General features: G+C 42.5%; 1 protein-coding gene across 1 annotated transcript in view; it reads left to right on the forward strand.

Annotated features, from left to right (window-relative positions):
• Positions 1-1538: 1538 nt before the first annotated feature.
• The window catches only part of LOC143957700 (cytosolic phospholipase A2 gamma-like), a 71016-nt gene continuing 48993 nt past the window's right edge, over positions 1539-23561 (forward strand). The window contains exons 1-5 of the mRNA XM_077467393.1: positions 1539-1634; positions 2959-2981; positions 11857-11941; positions 19894-20039; positions 22664-22871. Of these exons, the coding sequence (XP_077323519.1) occupies positions 1539-1634; positions 2959-2981; positions 11857-11941; positions 19894-20039; positions 22664-22871 (558 nt within the window). The remainder of the gene's footprint in view (positions 1635-2958; positions 2982-11856; positions 11942-19893; positions 20040-22663; positions 22872-23561) is intronic.

Consider the following 23561-nt stretch of genomic DNA (forward strand, 5'->3'; position numbering starts at 1 on the left):
TAAGCTAGCAGGCCCTGCTGTCAGATGCTAGCAACCCTCCAGTCCTTCAGGACTACGTTCAATAAACGCCAGGTAGATAACCCTTCAGGAAGGGAAAGCTCAGGAGCTATACGGGAGGGTTCCAAGAACCTGCCCCCTACTTCTCGGAGGAGGTTCAGAGCAGAGTTCCCAAGAGGATTCCAATCAGGATAGCCAGGCGGCGGCTATGGGTCCAGCATTGGCCTCAGCCTGCAGACACATGGCTCAACAGGGTGATGGACCATGACTCGCATAGAGTCCAAGGAAGTAGTAGACTCCTTGAGAGTCATTGAGAGAGCAATGGCTTTCTTGGCAGACGCAGCTGTGGAGACAGTACAACTAATTCAACGGCGCTACTGAACTCCACTAGAAGGCGATTCAGTTCGCATTGTGCGCTATACAAGTATGTCATTCAGAAGGGCCCTGTGGGTAAAAACATTGGCTTTAGAGGTAAAAATCTCCATCCCGACTGTTATCCCGTTTTGAGGGCTCCTTTCCCAATCCACAGAAAAGGGTAAAAGATTCCCTACAAAACCCAAGAGGGAGAAGGGGGGAAATGTGTTTTTTATATTTTTGAGATCCCTATGCAAAAAGCCGGTTAAAAAGTAAAAGCTAACAGAGCAAAAAGGTGGGGCTCGGCAAAGGCAAGGAAAAAAGTGGAATCCTTCTTTTTCTCTGGGTCTGGACCATCCAACAAAGGCCAAATAACACCAACATAAAGGTTGGCGCAAGGCTCTCATGGTTTCTCCCCCAGTGGGAGAAGCTCTCACAGAACCCTTATATTCTAAGTCTCGTAAGAGAAGGATACAGGTTGGTATCTTGGTCACGAACCCCCCCCCACCCCTCCAAATTCTCTTGTTACCTGCTTTCCCAAAGACCCACTGAAGGCAAGGGGCCTTTTGGGCAGTGTCCGCAAACTCTCAGAACAGGGAGTGATTATCCCTGTTCTACAAAAAGTAGTTCTGGATGGAGAGTATCTACTTAGTCAGAAAGGAGTCTTCATGATCACGTTAGATCTGAAAGATGCGTATTTGCATGTGTCGATTGCCCTGGCACATCAAAAGTACCTGCGATTTGCAGTACGGCAGAGCAGGGTGTACAACATTGGCGGTTCAGGGTGCTCCCCTTCGGCCTTGCGGCCAGCCCGAGAATTTTTATCCGAGAATCAAAGTTCTTGCCGAGGTGGTATTCTTTTTACACCTTCAGGGGATAGCACTGATGCCCTACTTAGACGACATGCTGATTTACAGCCCAGCCCGAGGAACAGCTCCAGATAAACCGGGACATAGTGTTGTCCACCCTGGATTCTCTCTGGGTTGAATGGTCAGCCGGGAGAAGTCCCTCCCTGGACCCATTGCAGTCCAAAGTGTACTTGGGGTACCAGCTGGACTCGGTGGCCCAAAGTTTTTCTTCCTCCAGAAAAGATTTCAAAGGTTCAGGGAGCAGTGGCGGCTCTCCTCAAAACTGGAGAGTCCTCGTTGAGGAACATTAGAAGAGTGCTGGGGCTCCTTTCCTTTAAGATGGCCTTCCTTCTGGCCATCACCACAGCCAGAAGGATTGGCAACCTACAAGCTCTGACTATTGAAAATCTGTTTTTGTTGCTCCTGGAGGACCGGGTAATCCTCACAGGATCCATTATATTTGCCATAAGTGACCACTGGGTTTCGCTGGTCACAGGAGATTATTCTTCCGTCATTTTGCCAGAACCCCCCCAAAATAAGGAAGAAAGATTGGACCTCTTAGACGTTAGAATCTGTCTCCTAGTCTATTTGGAGAGTTTAACATGTTTCTGAAATTCTGTTTTTTATTAAATACTTTCTATATCACAACAGCTAAATCTGTGTCAATCCTCCAATACCATAAATATCTAATGATATAAACTCCAGGAGTATATAATCAGTTTGACAATTCTAAAATGCTTAAATAATGCATTAAAATTTAATTAAACCCATTTGATTTTAGAAGAATAAAACAATTCGGATGACTAAAATAGAATTGTAGTCCAAAAACTATAACTAAAATGAAATTTTGATGTAAAAATTAAAGCCTTGTACACACTAGAGCGTGGTTTGTTAGGGGGGAGGGGTGTGGGTTTTTGTGTTTGTTTTTTTCGCACACAATTGTGGGCCAACAAACTATGTGAATGTAGTGACGTACTACGAGCTGAGAAGTTCAGTTGTTGGGCACCAGCCACCTTTTTTGTACTCCTGCTAATTTCGTGTTGGTGGAAGTTTGAGTTAGTTTCTGAATGGCTGTTCGTCAACCAGACATGTTGCGGACTCGGAGGAGATTGCATTATTAATGGCCTTGGAGTAATTGCTTTGACCCAAGTCCATTCCAGGAACAGGAGGATTTCTTGGACCAAAAATCGGTTGCTTTATTAATCGTGACCAGTTATGAGTCATGTGCCTTTGCCGCGGGAGCTCCAGGAGAATAATCTGGATGATTTTTGGAATCCTCTCTGGATGACGGACCCCTGCTTTCACCAACTCTTGGCATTTCTGACCCCCTATAGATTATGAAGCAGGACACGTGGGATATACACACATGCATACATCTTTCATATGTCCTGCTTCATAATCTATAGGGGGTCAGATATTTAATTAATTTATATTTTTGGATGCACTTTTTGGTTAAGTTCAGCTAGCATGTCTGAATTGTGTATTTTATTTTTCCCTTGCACAATAAAAATAATTGTTGGCCTTGTGTTTTTAATTCAAATGGCAGTTTTGGAGTAGCCAGTTACATTAAAAAAATAAAAAAATAAAATTTAAAATTACCAAGGGACACAACTAGTTTATATTTTTGTTCTTTAAAAACGATGGAATAATGGTTATATAATAATATAAAATATTTTTTTTTTGGGGGGGGGGTTGTCATTGACTTGCATCACCACCAGGTTGCTTCTGAACCTCACAATGTGTCTTTGTGTCCTCACAGGAATATTTTGACGTTGTAGAGGGGTAAGTCTTTCACTGTACTTATTTCTATTTTTATTAGAGTGGCCTATTCTTGCTGTTTATTTGTAGACCTCTGCATTTTATATAATATTCACAAGTCGGTACACCCCTCACACTTCTGTAAATCTTTTCTTCTATCTTTTCATGTGACAACACTGAAGAAATGACACTTGTCTACAATGTAAAGTAGTGAGTGTACAGCTTGTATAACGGTGTCAATTTGCCGTCCCCTCAAAATAACTCGACACACAGCCATTAATATCTAAACCGCTGGCAACAAGTCAGTACACCCCTAAGTGAAATTCTCCAAATTGGGCCCAAAGTGTCTATTTTGTGTGGCCACCATTATTTTCCAGCACTGCCTTAACCCTCTTGGGCATGGAGGTCACCAGAGCTTCACAGGTCACCACTGGAGTCCTCTTCCCCTCCTCCATGATGACATCACAGAGCTGGTGGATGTTGGAGACCTTTTGTTTTGTTGAGGATGTCCCACAGATGATCAATAGGGTTTAGGTCTGGAGACATGCTTGGCCAGTCCATCACCTTTACCCTCAGCTTCTTTAGCAAGGCAGTGGTCATGTTGGAGGTGTGTTTGGGGTCGTTATGTTGGAATACTGCCCTGCAGCCCAGTCTGAGGGGATCATGCTCTGCTTCAGTATGGCACAGTACATGTTGGCATTCATGATTCCCTCAATGATCTGTAGCCCCCCCCCCCCCCCCCAGTGCCGGCAGCACTCATGCAGCCCCAGACCATGACACTCCCACCACCATGCCTGACTGTAGGCAAGACACACTTGTCTTTATCCTCACCTGGTTTCCCCCCACACACGTTTGTCACCATCTGACACCAAATAAGTTTATCTTGGTCTCATCAGACCGCAGGACATGGTTCCAGTAATCCATGTCCTTAGTCTGCTTGTCTTCAGCAAACTGTTTGCGGGATTTTGTCAATCATCCTTAAGGGGCAACAGAAATGCAGACCAATTTGATGCAGTGTGCAGCGTCTGGTCTGAGCACCGACAGGCTGACCCCCCCCCCCCCCTTCAACCTCTGCAGCAATGCCGGCAGCACTCATACTTCTATTTCCCAAAGACAACCTCTGGATATGACGCTGAGCACGTGACCTCAACTTCTTTGACCATGGTGCGGCCTGTTCTGAGGGGAACCTGTCCTCTCATACCGCTGTATGGTCTTGGACACTGCGCTGCAGGTCAGTTTCAGGGTCTTGATAAAACACCTGCTCCCCATTCACACCTAAAACCCAACACTAACGAGTCACATGACACCAGGGAGGGAAAATGGCTAATTGGGCCCAATTTGGACATTTTCACTTAGAGGTGTACTGACTTTTGTTGCCAGTTTAGACCTTAATGGGTGTGTGATTTTGAGGGGACATGAAATTTACACTGTTATACAAGCTGTACACTCACTACTTTACATTGTAGACAAGTGTCATTTCTTCAGTGTTGTCACATGAAAAGATTTACAAAAAGGGGGTCATTTGGGAGGGAGTACTTAATATTGTGTGGGCCTCAAAATAAAAGTGTATGTCAAACCGCAATAATCTTCATAGACAATCCTTTAAAAAATAAATGTAATTCTTTATTACACAAATACCCCCCCCCCCCCCCCCCCCCTTAATTTTTGGATCACTTTCATTGTCACAAGAAATGTAAACCTACCTTGTGATAGCAATATAGCATGACAGGTCCTCTTTATGGAGACATCTGGGGTCTATAAAAACCCTACATATCTCTGCTAACCCTTGAAAACACGAGAGGACAGGTGCTTTAAATCGGACTCGATGGCTTGGTATTTTGGACAGCTATTTTGTCTAAGAGAAATTCCCAGAACCACTGTCCTAGGCCATAGAGAGATTCTGGAATGTTCCAGTCCCCGATCACCTCTGCAGCAATGGGCTGCAGCCGACTGATCAGATGCCGGGGTCTCTGGTGGGGCGGAAGATCCCAGAAAAGCGCCAGAGCATCAAGAGGGGTCCTCTTACCATCGTCCTCCTAATTGGACGCTATGGCCCCGGTATAACTGCTTGAACACAATCGCATACATGTACAGTGCCTTGAAAAAGTATTCATACCCCTCAATTTTCCAAATTTTGTCACGTTGAAACCTAAAGCATAAATGTATTTTATTGGGATTTTATGTGATGGACCAACACAAAGTGTCACATAATTGTAAAGTAGAAGGAAAATGATGATAACATTTGCATGTGTGTGTGGGGGGGGGGGGGATGAAATTCATATTCAGCCCCCTTTTGCTCTGTTACCCTCTAACTAAAATCTAGTGGAACCAATTTCCTTCAGAAGTCTCGTAAATAGAGCCCACCTGTGTCATTTAATCTCAGTATAAATACAGCTGTTCTATGAAGCCCTCAGGTTTGTTGGAGAACCTTGGTGAACAAACGGCATCACGAAGGCCAAGGAACACACCAGACAGGTCGGGGATAAAGTTGTGGAGAAGTATTAAAGTGTGGGGGGGGGGGGGGGAATCCCAAGCTTTGAACATCTCATGGAGTTCTGTTCAATCCATCATCTGAAAATTAGTATTTAGACAAGTGTTTGGTTTTTCTTTGTTCTGGTCATGCATTTATGATCAAAATTCATTGTTTCAAATTCAGAAATTCAAAAATCAAATATTAATGAATAATGACTTCAATATAAAAAATGTTCCTTTCGAATTTTGGCCGTTATTTTGAAATTCAGGGCCACATTTTTTTGTCCCAGTCTGGCCCTGGACATGAAGGCGACTCTAATGTAACGAGGGTGCTGTGATGTGGAAATGTAATGGGGTGCTGTGAGGGGGCTGCAATGTAATGGGGCGCTGATGTGAGCAGGCTGAAATGTAATGGGGTGCTGTGATGTGAGGAGGCCACAATCGGGGCTGGTGCAAGAATTTTTGACACCCTAGGCAAAACCTCATTTTGGCTCCACCCCTGACTATGGTCCCTTTGCTCTGCCCATGTATACCCCACCTTTTTAATGAAGCGCCCATCAATTGCAGCCTCACCAGCGCCCATCAATTGCAGCCTCACCAGCGCCCATCAATAAATGTTTGCTTGCTTCCGTTCATTTGGGAGTTGGGACACAGTCCTCCCTGGCCAATGTGCCTCTGACCCTACGTGCGAACGGAGCAGTGGGTGCCTGCTGATTCTGAGACTTAGTTGCTTGCTGCAGAGAGAAGAGAGTAGCAACACCAGTGGCTGGGCGCCCTGGGCAGCAGTGCGCCCTAGGCAGCTGCCTAGTTTGCCTAGTGGTAGCACCGGCCCTGGCCACAATGTAATGGGGCGCTGTGATGTGAGCTGCAATGTAATGGGGTGCTGTGACATAAGGAACTGAGGACACCATGGGTCTGCTTTGAAGGGGGTCTGTGATGTAAACACTGCTGAGATGTGTTCTAGTGCAAACATGATATTCAGACCTCTTGCAGATGAATATTTTACCAACAACCTCCATAAATCTTTAATTCAAGACCCCTGGTATATACATAATATTCTTAGGCAAAAAAAAAATCATTCTCTTGCTCCCAGCTTCCTCCAAATCTCCCTCGTTGTGGGTGCTGGGCTCTGACTCCTTCGTGGTCCTACTGTACTATATGAAGGAATGTAGACACCCTCTTTTGCTCACTTCTTCTAAGATGGACTATCGGACGGGTATTGTGCATAGAGCAGTGTACATGACTGCAACATGAGGGGGGGGAAGAGTGGTTTGGGAGTCTGCCATTTTACTACAGGCATACCCCACTTTTAAGTACACAATGGGGTTTATTCTTCGTAGAAATCAATGCGCTTCCAGGTTTTATTACCAAAGTGTAATTGAACAGGCTGGGGTTAGATGCTCATTGGTTTCTATGTAGAAGTGAGCCTGATTTTTGCACCTTCCAGCTTTAGTAAACAAACCCCATTGTGTATTTAACAGTGGGGTATGCCTGTACTAAATGCTACAACATATAAGCATTTACTATAGGGTAACAAGAGACTGCACAGAGCATAATTCAATTTTATAATGCAGGTGTCGATGACATCTATTTTTGAAGAGCCTATAAGCCCTCAATATGTCAAAATCTGAGTGCTTTACAGAAACGAAAGAAGCAGGAGTTGGAGGAAAAAAATACGCAGAATACCAAGAATTCGTTTTTCTTATACTTAGAAGTGGATCTTTTGAGGAAACTCACTGGTACATCTTCTCAGGAAGTGATTCCTGCTCAAAGTACCTCTGACTTTGTCTCTGAATCTGATGCCATAGTGTCTTTTGATCCACTAGAAATGACACCAGTGCCCATGGAGGTGGAGAAGCCAAGGCTTTTTCCAAAATGCTGGTTTGCTGCCTAGCCTCCATACTATGGAGCCTACTGTTGAAGCATTTGATATGGTGCCTGAATTTGTGGAACAGTCGGGTTTCATGGTTGACGCTGGTTTGTGCCCCAACACATCTACTATTGAGATGCGGGAGTACTGGTCGAAAAATGGAACTGTCAGTGAGAGCCTCTGGAACAACTGAGAAATGAAGGGTTTGCAATGTCATTTAAAGACAGACATTGCTGTACTATCGACATGTTTATGTGTAACTGTCCCAATGGAGACAAGGTTGCAAGAAAGTGGCTTTGCTACTCAAACACCGGCAGAATCGACTGTTTTGACTGCAAATTGGTAGCATCACGAAATGCATTTTCCAATGATGGCTTCAGTGACTGGAAACAACATGCTAGTGAACTAATTTCAACAGTCTCCAAACCATATTCATGCTGTGATCGATGCAGCCAAATATTAACTGGAGGGTCGGCTTGACCATAAAAACCAACTAGAGATTGAAGAGCTGACAAGCTATGGTCAAAACCTAGTAAATCGGTTGCTTGGGGTCATAATGTTTCTTGCCGACAGAGGATTGGCTTTTAGAGTCAATGACCAAGTTATTGGATCCAAACACAATGGCAACTGTCTTGGAATTTTGGAATTGCTGTGGGAGTACGATGCTTTCCTAGCACAACACATCCAAACCAAGGCAAACCAGGGCAAAGGATTTACAAGTTATCTATCAGCAAATGTCTGTGAAGAACTTGTACAGATTACAGGGGAAAAAAGATTTTAGAAAACGTCATCAACCGGGTTAAAATGGTAAAGTACTGATCAATATCTGTAGATTCATCTGAAGATTATTCCCATACTGATCAGCTCAGTGATTTTACAACACTTAGAAGAAAATCAACCTGTAGAGCGTTTTCTACCCTTCTTACCCTCAATGGGGCATAAAGGAGAAGAGATAGTGAAATATGCTTCTAAAATTCCTTAATGTTGGACTTTCAATACAAGAATGCTGTGGACAGAGTTAGGACAATGCAAGCAACATGTCTGGTCACTACTAGGGTATCCAAGCAAAAAAGGTTACCCTGAATAAATATGCAAAGTATATACCTTGTTTTGGACACTCGCTAAACCTTGTTGGAAAGGATGCTGCAAATTCATGTAGTGAGGCTGTAAATTTATTTCATACAAGCTCTGTATGCATTCTTTACTGGCTCCACCAAGTGCTACAAGAAGCTTAACCACTTCAGCCCCAGACCATTTTGCTGGTCAAAGACCAGACCACTTTTTGCGATTCGGCACTGCGTCGCTTTAACTGACAATTGCGCAGTCATGCGACGTGGCTCCCCAACAAAATTGACTTTTTATTTTTTTCCCCACAAATAGAGCCTTCTTTTGGTGGTATTTAATCACCCCTGTGGTTTTTATTTTTTGCGCTATAAACAAAAAAAGCGACTAGTTTGAAGAAAACGTATTATTTTTTTTTACTTTTTGTTATAATATATAATTTGTTTTTTTTTTTTTTTGACTGCAACATTATGGTGGACACATCAGACATTTGACACCTTTTTGGGACCATTGTCATTTATACAGTAATCAGTGCTATATAAATGCAGTGATTCCTGTGTAAATGGCAGTGAAGAGGTTAACCAGTGGGTGGCAGTGTAGGGGTTAAGTGTTCCTAGGGGTGTGTTACTAACAGTTGGGGGGCTGGGCTTTAATTTAGTGAACACTGATCTCTGCTCCAATCATATAGAGCAGAGATCAGCGTCACTAGTTGCTAGGCAGAACGGGGAGATGTTGTTTACAACGGCATTTCCTCGTTCAGCCGCCCCGTGATACGGTCGCAGGTATGCCCGTGGCGATTGAGTCTGCGGGACCCGCGACCCGACTCACGGGGGGGGGGGGGGGTCCCTACCAGGCGAGCACGGCAGTGCGATGGCAGGGCAGCGAATTTAGAAGGACGTACAGGTACGCCCATTTGCCTGCCCGTGCCATTCTGCCGATGTACATCGGTGTGCGCTGGTCGGGAACTGGTTAAAGACAAGCTTGATGAGAATGACCTGTGTCCATACCGAAAAAGCTAAGTGATATGCGTTGGTCATGTCGTACTGATGCTTGTCAGGCACTAGTCCATGGCCATCAAAATGTCCATGATATTTTGATGACCATTTCAGCTGACTGAAAAGAGGTAAGTGTCATAATATGGCAAAAAGGACTGTTTGATCAGATGAGCAAACTTGAGACTGGGATTTTTGCAGTAGCAAAACTTTGCAGGCCATGCAACTCAACCTAAATTCAGTAATTGGCGTTTTGAAATCGTTAAAAGATTTTATGAATGAACGACGTACTAAATTTGATGCATCTGAAGAAGCTGGTAAGTGTCTCACAGTGAAGAATATACTGTGCAACATCGTCCACTTCAACCCCGAAATGTCCGTTGGCAGCCACTTGACTATGGACAGTGAAGAAGCGCACTTCACACACCAGGAGACCTTTTTATGTTAAGGCGTGTCTCCCATGTGTCTCCCATGTGTCTCCCATGTGTCTCCCATGTGTCTCCCATGTGTCTCCCATGTGTCTCCCATGTGTCTCCCATGTGTCTCCCATGTGTCTCCCATGTGTCTCCCATGTGTCTCCCATGTGTCTCCCATGTGTCTCCCATGTGTCTCCCATGTGTCTCCCATGTGTCTCCCATGTGTCTCCCATGTGTCTCCCATGTGTCTCCCATGTGTCTCCCATGTGTCTCCCATGTGTCTCCCATGTGTCTCCCATGTGTCTCCCATGTGTCTCCCATGTGTCTCCCATGTGTCTCCCATGTGTCTCCCATGTGTCTCCCATGTGTCTCCCATGTGTCTCCCATGTGTCTCCCATGTGTCTATAAACTTTTAGTGTGTCTGGAGCATTGACTAGGAGTTTACAGTGAAGTGATTTATTTGGGTTCCTTATAAACTTTCCAGTGATGGACTTTTGATTCCATAAAATTTCAGCAGAAAAGTTGTCCACTTTCTACAAGCATGATCTCTGGGCACAATCTTTTGACAAGCTAATTCAGTTTCAGTCATTCATTTCTTAGGTTTCTTGAATGGGGGAAAAAAATTTGTCAAATGTAAAAGATACCTTTCCCGACACACAGGGAGATTGCTTTAAAAATGTATCTCCCTTTAATGATCACTAACTGTTCAGGTGAACGATCTTTTTCAAAAATCTACACCGCACAACCGTGAGCCGAAGTCGTTACGCCAAACTGTCTTCTGAATCAGATATACTTTGCAGTCTTGACTTCACCAACATTACAAAGACATTTGCTGCTCAAAAAGCACATAGACTGGTGGTATAAATTGTATTAAAGTATTTCTTAACTTTTTATCTAAAAAAAGTCATCTGCACTTTTATAACAGTGGTTGATGATGGTCTGTTATACTAGCTGTTGCCTAATGGGAATGTTAACATACCGGGATCTTCCATAAGGCTGCTATACAGAAAATCCGTGGGGGGGTCTCCCCCCGATTCTGTCTGTTTTTTGAGATGTGTGGGGGGGGGGGAGTTTGCCCGGAGTCCAAAGCAGATTAAATGCAGCCCTGACTGTGGTCCCCTGTGATGTACCAGAAAATGGCAAGTCTTTCAGTGCTAGCTGTCCTATGGTGGACTACTGCTCCCAGTCAGCCCTCTTCAGGTCCTGGCTGCAGTGACCTGACTCCACTACCCATGACACTGCAGACCTCACTACTGGCTCTGCACCCATCCGACTGCATGCTCCCAGGTGTGCCTCCCCAGTCCTCCTGACTGCACATGTCAGTCACCAGCACTCCTGGATGCAACCGGTGGTTCCCTCCTAAAGACTTGCCTGGTAGTAGTTGTCCTCTCTTGCTCCTCGTTAAGATTCTCCACAAATTTATATGGAAGGTTCCGTCCGCCCAAGGTTGCCCTCCTCCCCGACTGGATAGCTCCCTCAAAGGCTCCGACAGCCTGCTACTCATCCTCAGTTCTGCCGCCGGACAACTCCTCCCCAGCTGGGCTGACTCTAGATATTTTAAGGAGGCCTGCCAATCCAGGTTGGGGGTTTAGTCAGGACTCCTTTACACACCCCAGGCAGCTCCACTTCCCCTCTCCTCGTTCTAGCTCTCTACCTTCTGCAAGGCTCTAGAAAGAGGGAGGTCTTAGTGATGCTGCCTGTAAATCATCAGCTTTTAATCAAGCCAAACCCAGCCAACCTAAACGCTGGCCTAGCTTCTGGGCTAGGCCTGCCTAAATTTGCCTACACTTACACAAAAACTAATCTAGCACCTACCCTGCATGTAGATTAGGGGGCAGTGCCCCTGTAGCCTGCATTATGGGCTGCCACTGGTTTTGTTGAGTCTTCAGCTTTCCTACAGACACAGACTGATTTGGGTTATTTTCAGAAGAAATGTAGAATACATTTTGCCCTAAATATATATGAAGAACAATACTTTAATTGCAAAATTTATAACTGATCCAAAGAAATCCGTCCTGATCAGAGCAGTTACTTCATTTTATAAAATGTTCTAACAAATTTAAGAAATTTTCTTTCAAAATTTTCAGATCAGAAGGGGAAACCATATCTCTCAAGGCCAGAAAGAGAAAAGTAACGAAGACTCTTTCATCCTTGGGCATGAATGTTGGAGAGGTAAGTCTAATGTTTGTTTAAATTCAAGATTATAAGACAGACGTGCAAGTTGGCCAAATGATCTCGGACCCCCAGAACCACTCCTGACCTGCTCCTCCCACGTGATCTCGGACCTACAGAACCACTCCTGACCTGCTCCTCCCACATGTCCATGTACAAACTGGATGCCCTTCCCTCACCATTCTAAGGACTAGATGAATGAATCTTACTCCGATCTCGTCTTTTTTTTTTTTTTTTTTTCTCTCTGAGTCAGACATTTTGTAGATGGGGCAACTCCTATCCTCATATGGATTAGTGGCTCCAAATTAACTCCTGCAGTAGGGAACAGACACAAGATACTCAGCATCTTTCCAAATAACTGTTCTGCTTTGTTATAATGCAATTGAAGGTTTTTTATACACGTGATTACGTAGGTATCACATTAATATTACAATTGTACGTTTATGGTAACAAGGGGCGTGAAACGGGAGATTCTGAGTTTGAATCTCAGCAGTGCCTCCGGTCTCCTATTTTGATCACTAACCATACCTGCTATCAACTTTAACCTGGAACCCACAGCTTCGGTGGGGGTAGGGTAGTACTGGCCAAAGGGGCAAAAAAACTCCATTGCGGAGAAAATATAGCTGGTATGGTTGGTGATCAAAATATTGATCAAAAGAGGAGAATGGAGACGCTGCTGAGATTCAAACTCAGGATCTCCTGTTTACCATGACCCTTGTTACAATTGTGATACCTACGTAATTGTGTGTGTAAAAACCTTCAATTGAGTCATAATAAAGCAGAACAGTTATTTGGAAAGATGTGGAGTGTATCTTTTGCGTCCCATACTGCTGGAGTTATTAGTGGTTCCAAATTAATCAATATGATAGACCATAAAGTTCTCGGCCACATCAAAAACTATAAACTGGTTGCAGGTGGCATCTTTCCTAACGGGGTGTGTGGACTTGATGTGATGGGTCTGTTATATTTAATTTGTATTTATGATTGCTCTCGCATCATGGACCGCACATCAAGTTATTATCAGACCTTAAGATTTCATTTTTGTAGAAAAACTTCTTGCGTATCCCATCCATCTTGGCTTTGTTAAATATTATGGCAGCTGTATTCCCATTAACAACCTCATATTTTGAACCTTTCATTGGACAAACATTTAGTTAGCTGTATATTTGCTGCATAGAATATCGGACCATTAGAAATTAAATAATTGACCAAAATGTCTAACTTTGTCTAATAGCACCTTTGCATAAAGGCTACAGCTTTGATATATCGGGTTGAACCCTTCATTATTGGGTCCAGCTTACATAAATGTATCGCAATGGCTATTTTTTATATTAAAAAAATATATAAAAATAAAAAAATCTTAAGGTCTGATAACTGTCTTCTTCATAGAAGGTACAGTATGTGAAGTATGGTATTACAATACAGCGCATGCATATCATTCTCTCACTTTCTTTTAACTTTTAATATTTCCCTGCTTGACTAACTCTTTCCTTATTTTGTTCTAGTATCCTTTGCATACCATGTATTGTAATCCCATACTTCACATACTGTACCTTCTATGATCAGACGGGGAGTTATAGTGCTCATCCCATCTTCCCTCTCTGACAACATATTCTGTTTTTAACTCTCATTTCTCTGTTTTTGACTTTACTAGTTGTGCCTCACCCCAAATTCCCCCCACAACTTATCAAAAGGTCCCTTTCTGTCTCATGTTAATTGTCACTCTTGATCCATTCTGTCCACTGTATACTCTGCATGATTCTTAGTTCCTGTGGACTTTGGTTACCCATTGTGGGTCCCTGTTGACTCTAATCATTAATATAGGGGCTCGGTATAGGCAGAATCACACCTTCGGTTCATATATAGCGCTCCTTGTGCTGGGCATTTTTGAGGATCTCTTGCCCTTCATTCCCTTAATTTAATGCCCATAATGACTGGCCAGTCTTCTCTACATATGCCTATACTCTTGCCTCTAAACTATATCAAGTAGATGTACTACATATACCCGTGAACAGCACTATTCTACCCTTTCTTATCTCTAACACTCCACTAGACAGACAGTGATAACTTGTATAACAGTTCGATTAAGGGACGTAAAATGTACCCTTTGTCCTGAAAATGCCTTACCGATCAAGGAAGTCTGATAACTCAAATGTAAGGAAAAGGCTCATCTCAGCCGGCTGATTATCAGAAATTCCCAGATCGTCTCAAGCTCCTTGTTTCGGATACTTGGGGGTAACCTAGAAAACCCGTCCTAGGTAAACTCTCCACCTGACCTGTATATTTTATTAAGGCAACTCCTATCCTCATTGATTAGTGGTTTAAAATTAATAACTCCTGCAGTAGGGAACAGACACAAGATACGCTCTGAATCTTTCCAAATAACTGTTCTACTTTATGATGCGATTGAAGGTTGTTATGCACATGATTACGTAGGTATCAGATTTAATATTACACTTGTACGTTTTGTGGTAATAAGGGGCGTAACATAGGCAGGCTAATTCTAATCGGGACTTGAAAGAATGCAAACATGTACTGAAAACATTAGTGCCGTGTACAATACATATAAAATTAGAATACAATTCTATACAGAACTTAAATTTTCATTGCACTATTCAATCAACAGCATATATAAGGTAAACCAGTAGGGGCATGTGCATTCCACTGTTGCTCCTACTCCTGTGTGAAAGAACAATACCAGATGTGCTGTGATGGCTTGGCCTGCACATGTGCACATACCAATTGGCATGCTCAGTTGGTTCCAGGCAGCCTATTTAAAGGGGGTGCATCACTGGGAGAAGTTGCTAAACGGTCTTCGGCTTGTTCTGTGTGCCCTGATACCTGATCCTCTGTATTTGCCTACCTGTACATGACCTGATCTCTCCTCACTGCCTCAATTTTGCCCATTTAGTTTACGCTGACATCAGCCTGTTGACTGGACTTGTCTATGACCGCTGCTTCCGTTTTGATTTTTGCCCAGCTGTTTAAGGGCCTTGAACTACTTCCTGGGCATGCTGTCTGCCAATGTGGTCCCTCACTGCCTGGTTGTCGCTGACTGATTCCTGGCCCCAGCTACCATCTTATTGGCACCCCCCCCCCCCCCCAATATGTATTATGTAAGGTCAAGCCTAATGGCTTATCGCTAGATGGCACTGTACTTGAGCTTCAGTCTAAATTAAGAAATCTAGGGGTGATATGCAATGCTAGTTTAACCTTTCACCCACATGTACAAAATGCCAGAACCTCTTTTTTTTTTTTTTTTTTTTTTTTTTTTTTTTTTTTTCCACTTTAGAAACATTTCTGGGTTGCATCCTATGCTACCATACACTGCAGCTGAAAAGCTGATCCATAAATTTTTTTTTCTCCTGACTCAACTGCTGCAATGCTCTACTCGCTGGTGTACCTAAAGCCACTATTGATTGCAATATGTACAACATTTTCCAGCCAGAATCTTGACTAGGTTGGGTAGTCCTCATATTACCCCCTATTCTGGAGCCTTTGCACTGGCTACCTGTCAGGTTTTGCATTTTAAGATCCCTTTGATCACCTAAAAAGGCTCTTCATGGCTTGGCACCGCACTATCTCTCTGAACTTTTTTATCAACCAACTCCTCCGCTTCTCAAATTTTGGTATTTTGTGTGTCCCCCCCCAACTCGCCAACACCAGATGTGAGACAAACCTTCTCCTGCTGTGCCCCAAAACTTTAACAACTTTCCAAAGAAAATCCTAGAAACCTTCTCTAGACTATCAAAACTATTTTCTTTTAGACAAGCGTTCACGTCCTTTTATATTCCCTTTTTGTTTGTTTTTATCCTGCATATTTGTTCTTTGTAAACAGCTTTGAGTGGCTATCTTAATGACACTATATAGAATATTATCAAAACTTCTAATATTTTTAATTCCTTTCCTGTTCTGGTGCCAAGCTACCTCCAACATCCTGTCTTGAGGACTGCAACTTCTAGCTCTGCCCACCTAAGGAGCAGACGCCACCAGCTACTTCGATGCCCATGTCCTCACACTCTGTCTCCTTTTCAAGAGTGTAGGGCGGGAGTTGCAAGAGACCCCTCCATAACGTTCCAGTCTTTAGCATGTACATGATGAAATGGCTGCAACAGTGAGCTCCAGAAACTACCACTTTTAACAAGTTTCACCACAAATGAATTGGTCAGATACCTGTAACCTAGAAAAAATGGACGGTAACACCCCTATGCAGGGTCAGAGGGCGCTGATCACCCCTGGTATGTTGAAAACAAAAAACGAAAGTATCCCCAAAGTGGGGTTTTTTAACAGCGTAAATTACCTGTGGAGGCTAGTTTATGTATATATGGAAATAAATACTGACATGTGGCAAAAAACTAATAATACAAATGTTTATTAGTAAAAAAGAGGATTGAACAGGTGACACAGTAGTCAGGGACTGAGCTCCACTATGTGAATAAAAATATATGATATTACATGGATAGACAGAATACAATTATAATGCCTAGACCATAATGCCACTGTAAATACAGTAAAAAATAGATAATGTGGACCCTTTACGCGTTTCGACCCTCTCGGGGGTCTTCTTCAGAAGGTTTTTATCTATTGTAAAAGAAGGAAGACAAACATAAATACATATCCATATATGGTGCACTGTACTTTACTAGAAATAATCTGCTGTAGGCAGAATATACACCAAACATTGCATGGTTACATAATTAGCAGTCAGTTGGTATACATTGCATGATAGATACCTATATCATTCACGTAGGAGATCCTCTTTAAAAGACAGAAATAAGCTCCGCCATTTCTCCCATATCCTTCACAGATGCGCCAAACCTGCATAGTTGAAGTTGGTCGCTATGCTCTACCGAAAGGGGAGAGCAAGGGAACGGAGTTCAAGGGATAAATAACTTACAGGGGATCACATCGCTATTGCTACCTCCAATATAAAATAGTGGAGGAGGGTATAGGTATAGGTAGACAGAAGTCGGGAGGGGGACAACCTACAATAAAAACAAAAGAAAATATAAGGATGTATATATATATATATATATATATATATATATATATATATATATATATATATATATATATATATATATATATATATATATATATATATATATATATATATATATATATATATATATATATATATATATATATACACATATGAAAAATCCCTATTCAGGGGCTGTCCCCCCTGTGTAGGGGGACAGAAAATATACCTACATGTAATATGACGGGTATATAGATACAGAGGTAAGCCATACTACTTGAGTGTAGCATACCATACACGATTAGAGTTTAAGCAGATGATAATAAAAGCTAAAGATCATTGTAAGTGCCCAGTGATGAGTCAGCAACGACAGACAACGCCAGATGACAAAGAAGAAAATAAGTGAAATAAAGACACAGCATGTGCAAAATCTAATACCCCAGCGTGACTGGTGGTGAAAGTAAGATGGTGAAAAGTAAAATAAGAATACACCATGTGTCTGGAGTCCAACGTGCCCCAGCGTAACAAAAGTAAGTGTGGAAAAAGGTGGTATATATATACCTGTGGTTAATATCAAGTAAGTGCACGTTATGTAGCAGAGCCAAAAAGGGGCAATAAAATGGAGATAGTAGTTGATTAGAAATAATGGGCTTTACAATCAAACCCCTCAGATACTTGTACTGTCATGGGACAGAAAAGACCTTTCATCTGCAAATAAACAAGAGATAGTATTAAACTCCTGCAAGCAGAGCTATATATAGGCGGTGAGGAGAGTAGTAAAGCATTCAGTAAAATAATCCAGTGACTTACCCTGCACCTAAAGTCAGTGCTAATGCTATCCTGTAGTAAGCAGAGTGAATTGCCAGTGTGAGGAGGTGGGATATAAATCATGTGTCGTTCAATTAGCTGAATCAAATTAGGAACTCCACCTGTCTAGCCATAGCCTCATTTGGTCGCCATATTGGTTGATTAGAAATAATGAACTTTCCAATCAAACCCCTCAGATACTTATACTGTCATGGGACAGAGAAGACCATTTATCTGCAAATAAACAAGAGATAGTATTAAACTCCTGCAAGCAGAGCTATATATAGGCAGTAAGGAGAGTAGTAAAGCATTCAGTAAAATAATCCAGTGACTTGCCCTGCACCTAAAGTCAGTGTTAATGCTATCCTGTAGTAAGCAGAGTGAATTGCCAGTGTGAAGAGGTAGCAATAGCGATGTGATCCCCTGTAAGTTATTTATCCCTTGAACTCCGTTCCCTTGCTCTCCCCTTTCGGTAGAGCATAGCGACCAACTTCAACTATGCAGGTTTGGCGCATCTGTGAAGGATATGGGAGAAATGGCGGAGCTTATTTCTGTCTTTTAAAGAGGATCTCCTACGTGAATGATATAGGTATCTATCATGCAATGTATACCAACTGACTGCTAATTATGTAACCATGCAATGTTTGGTGTATATTCTGCCTACAGCAGATTATTTCTAGTAAAGTACAGTGCACCATATATGGATATGTATTTATGTTTGTCTTCCTTCTTTTACAATAGATAAAAACCTTCTGAAGAAGACCCCCGAGAGGGTCGAAACGCGTAAAGGGTCCACATTATCTATTTTTTACTGTATTTACAGTGGCATTATGGTCTAGGCATTATAATTGTATTCTGTCTATCCATGTAATATCATATATTTTTATTCACATAGTGGAGCTCAGTCCCTGACTACTGTGTCACCTGTTCAATCCTCTTTTTTACTAATAAACATTTGTATTATTAGTTTTTTGCCACATGTCAGTATTTATTTCCATATATACATAAACTAGCCTCCACAGGTAATTTACGCTGTTAAAAAACCCCACTTTGGGGATACTTTCGTTTTTTGTTTTCAAGATACCTGTAACCTAACCCCTATGACCAAAGCCATTCATGATAAAATGCAGGAAAGAAGTTGTGGTTTCTGGATGTAGACAACATAGCTGCAGCTATACTGTTGATTAAATGAGTATTTGGAAGAGTAGCGATGCGAGCATGGCTCTCGTTCATCTATTCCTTTTGGCAAAGTGATCCTCATATAAGCAAGCTTTCCCTACAACCTTTTACTATGAGAGATCCACACAAATGATTCATCCCATACTTGTGTTCAGTTTTGATGTTTTATTGGTTTCTTACCACCATTTATAGCTGCATAGTAGATGAGGTTGAAAAAAGACAAGTCCAAGTCCAACCTATGATATTTATATATTCTAACAGTGAAAAATATAAAAATGCGCTAAATGAACACTAATGTGAATAAAGTTAAACAGATCTATGAATCCAATGGATCAAATCCAAGGAATCCAAAAATATCCTCCACCAAGTGACGTCATCAACATAGTCAGGAAGTGCCCTTACCCCATTGGGGTGTACCCTCTATTATGGAAGGTCCATGGCACTTTGGGATATACCAGCTCCAGGCATCAATACAGAAGTAGTGCAGGCAGAGCACATCTCTCCAGCCATGCCTTTCCAAAGCAGAATCAAAACCATGTCGACCAAAGAAGCAGGAGAGTTGCTGTTTTTGCTACTGGGAGAACTTGCTTGGGTGACATGAGGTTTTGAACCTGCTGCGGGAAGAATGGATGGAGAGATGTGTTCTGCCTGCACTAATTCCTTATTGATGCCTGGTGCATCCCAAAGTGCCATGGACCTTCCATAATAGAGGGTCCACACCAATGGGGTAAGGGCACTTCCTGACTATGTTGATGACACTTGGTGGAGGATATTGTTGGATTCCTTTTGCGCTTTATACAGCACTTCTGGCTTTTCCTTGATCTGTTAGATTCATAGATCATCAGTTGGACTTTATTTACATTAGTGTTTAGTGCAACTTATTTGATTTGTTGTGTTTTTATCTCACGTACTACTGCTCCTCTTTGGTTGTTTTTACACAAACCAGTGAAGTCTTATTAATTGTTTTTTTTTTTTTTTTCAAAAGAATTCCGACCCTCCTGTAATCGCGGTCTTGGGATCAGGAGGTGGACTCCGCGCCATGGTTGGTTTTCTGGGAACGCTTTCTAAACTGGCTGAACTCAAACTTTTAGGCGCCGTTACATACATCGGTGGGATATCTGGATCAACATGGTATATACATTATAATCATTTATACAGAAAGTTATGTACATAATCTAGCGGCTATTGTTTAACCCCTTCATGTCCGAGACAATTTAAAAAAAAATTCATACACCCGTTTTAAAATCGGGTGTTTTGCAAAAAAAAAACTGTGCATTCACTTTTTTTCAGTTGTGCTGCACCCAAAATTTTAGAAATGTTTGCATTTGTATGAAAAAGGAAACTAAAATATCACATTGACAGAAGTATTCAGACCTTTTGCAACACCCAGATGCCTCCAAATTATCTTGATCATTGCTGAGATGTTTCTCCACCTTAAAGTCCACCAGCTGGTTAATTAGAAAAATTGATTGGATAGGATTTTTGAAAGGCACAAACCTCCTATAAAAGGCATCACAGATGACAATCCATACTGTATCAGAGCAAAAGCCATGCGGTCAAAGGAACTGCCTGAAGAGCTCAGACGGGATCATTGCGCAGATCTAGGGAAGGCTACAAAACAATTTCTGCTGCAATGAAGGTTCCCGGGAGCACAATGGCCTCCATAATTCTGAAATGGAAGAAGTTTGGCACAACCAGGACTCTTCCGAGATCGAGGAGAGGAGGTGTCCTTGGTAAGAGAAATGACTAAGAACCCAAAGGTCACTCTGTCCCATCTCCACACAAGATATACGGAGCTCAGTCAAAGTTCCATAAGGACAACCATCTCTGCAGCCCTCCACCAATCTGGGATTTAGGGCAGAGTGGCTCGACAGAAGCCTCTCCTTGGTGCAAAACACATGGAAGTTTGCAAAAATGCACTTGAAGGGCTCTGACTATGGAACAAGATTCTCTGGTCTGAAACCCAGATCGAACTGTTTGGCCTCAATTCAAATATGTTATGTCTAGAGGAAAACAGGCATCACTCCCCTATACCAGTGACGGCGAACCTTGGCACCCCAGATGTGTTTGAACTAAATTTCCCATGATGCTAATGCACTGTGCAGTGTAGAGGACCATCATGGGGAAATTTTATTTCCAAAACCTCTGGGGTGCCAAGCTTTGCCATCACTGGCCTATCTCATCCCAACAGTAAAGCATGGTGGTGGCAGCATCATGCTCTGTGGGGTGTTTTTCAGCAGCCGGTACTGGGAGACTGGTTGGGGTTGAAAGAAAGCTGAATGGAGCAAAGTACAGATATATATTTTCAATGAGAACCTGTTCCACAGCATTCAGGTCCTCAGACTACGCTGAAGGTTCACCTTCCAACAGGACAATGATCCTAAGCTCACAGCCAGGACAACACAGGGGTGGCTTGGGGACAACTCTGAATGTCCTAGAGCAGCTTATCTAGAACTCAAACACTAGTGAACAGATTTGAAAAGACCTGAAAATGGTTGTCCACCCACATCCAACCTGACTGAGCTTGAGGATTTACAAAGAATGGCAGAAAATCCCCTAAATTAAGATGTGCATAACAATTAGGTTGGCATAATCCCCAAAAAAAAACCTCAAAACGTAATTGCTGCCAAAGGTGTTTCAACAATGTACTAAAGGGTCTGAATACTTAGTGATTTTGTAAAGTCTTGATTGTGTTGTAAAAAACGTTGTACTTCTTCTATACTGCAGTAGGTTTACACAGAGCAGCGCAGATCCCCCTCTTCGGTGCTCCTGGCCCCTCCCTCCAGTTGAGCCCCCACAGCAAGCGGATTATTATGGGGGGCACCCAAGCTGTGGCTCTGTGTGTCTATTCAGACATGGATCTGTGATTTGGCCCCATTCCCTCTCAGCCAATCGGGAGGCAGTGTCCTGGCCGGCTGAGACATAATATATAATTGAATATAATTGAATATAATATCGAGACCCTGGAGAATAAAATGGTGGTTGTTGCAATGCTGTTTATCAAAGCATATTCACGCTTAGACAATTTTTGCTGCACACCAATGCAATTTCTTTATTTTTGGTAAAATATAAAAACAAAATGGGGTTGCATCAAGTAAATTGATACCAAACATGTCAAAACTTAAAGTTCCACTCCATGAAATGGCAAACTTTTTTTTAATGCTTTAAAAGCTTTTACAGGTTCGTGAAAGGAGCTGTACAGCCTGAACTCATTTTGGCTGAATGTCTCCTGTAGATCACAGGCGTGCAGTTCATTGTGACCTGTCTTCAGCAGAGAGCAGGTGGAAGTCCTCTCTGACGTCAGTCGGTCCAGGCTCAGTGTCCTCACAACCATGGAGTCTGGGTCTGCCTGATCCCTAGACCAATACCTGGCTCGGCCTCTCGGTGAGACACTGAGAGCCTGAGCCTCTCGTGCCCTCCAGAACAGGAAAAAGTAGGGTAGCCAATCAGAGATGCCATCAACCAATGTTGGTATTGGTCCAGGGGGCCTGTAGGTCACTGCTATCCTTAGAGAAACTGGAGTGAAAAGAATGCAGTGTACTTCGAAGGAGGGAGAAAGCAGTGGAGGTGGGGCTGTACTTCTCATTACTGTAAAATTGTTTGGGAGGCAGTAGAGCCCCCTGGATCTTTTATTTTTTTTTTTTTTTTTTGGGTCAAGTGATTAAACAACAAATTGAGTAGTTTTCATCCTAACAAAGCATGTTGAATTGATAACTTGCCTATCAAACATCCAACTTCTACTCTTAACTTTCCAGGTGTATGTCCTCTCTCTATTCTGAAACGAACTGGTCAGACTTTTCCCGCATGCAAGGTCTGGAGATTGGGTTATGTGAGCGAATCAAATCCGAGACTGAGCGGCGCTGGACAGAGCCGTGGATGAAGCTAAAAATGAAATTTCTTGGAGACTCGTACTCTCTGACAGATTTTTGGGCCTATACATTCGTGTTCTCTGTCATGAATACAGTAAGTACAAGCCGGCTTCTCTCCAAGGTTTGGAATCCCAGGAGAACCTTTTAGCTCGGGGGGACTTGACTTGCTCTCAGATGTTATCAGTACCAACCATTTGGAGCATATGTATGGACTAGGGATGAGCTGAACTGCCCTGGGCTTGGTTCGGCAGGGGTTCAGTGAACTTCAAAGAAGTGCACCTCCCCAAACCAGAAGGGACATGTTCTCCAAATGCAATAAACATTACTGTATCTTCAAATCATGTAAATCAGCAACAGCAGCTACTGTATACAGTTGCGAGCATCCCTGCTCTTCCTCAGGCTGTCTAGCAATGTGTAACATATATTACAAAGCACAGGTGGGTGTTGCCCCACAGGTGTGTCCCATGCTTCCAAAATTGAAAGCGCATGGAGTAAATTGACTCCATATGCGTTTCACAATCGCTTGCTTATCTGTTACCACTAAGCTAATTCTAAAACAAATTTTACCAAAATCTAACAATCTAACAATCTATCAAATGGGGTAATATATAGAAAAAGAACGTGCTTACAAAAGCCATAGAGAGACAATGCAATTTTTAGCTCCTCGTTTTCAAAAATGCATACCCCATACATTAAGACGTGTAATGAAAAGTACTAATGCGCTCCACCTACCTAATATCTAGATAACTAAAGATAATGGAATATATTGAGGAAGCAGCCAGCA

This window comes from Lithobates pipiens, unplaced genomic scaffold, assembly GCF_037356315.1.
Source record: "Lithobates pipiens isolate NorthernLeopardFrog02 unplaced genomic scaffold, aLitPip1_a1.2 Scaffold_55, whole genome shotgun sequence".
Classification (NCBI taxonomy): Eukaryota; Metazoa; Chordata; class Amphibia; order Anura; family Ranidae; genus Lithobates; species Lithobates pipiens.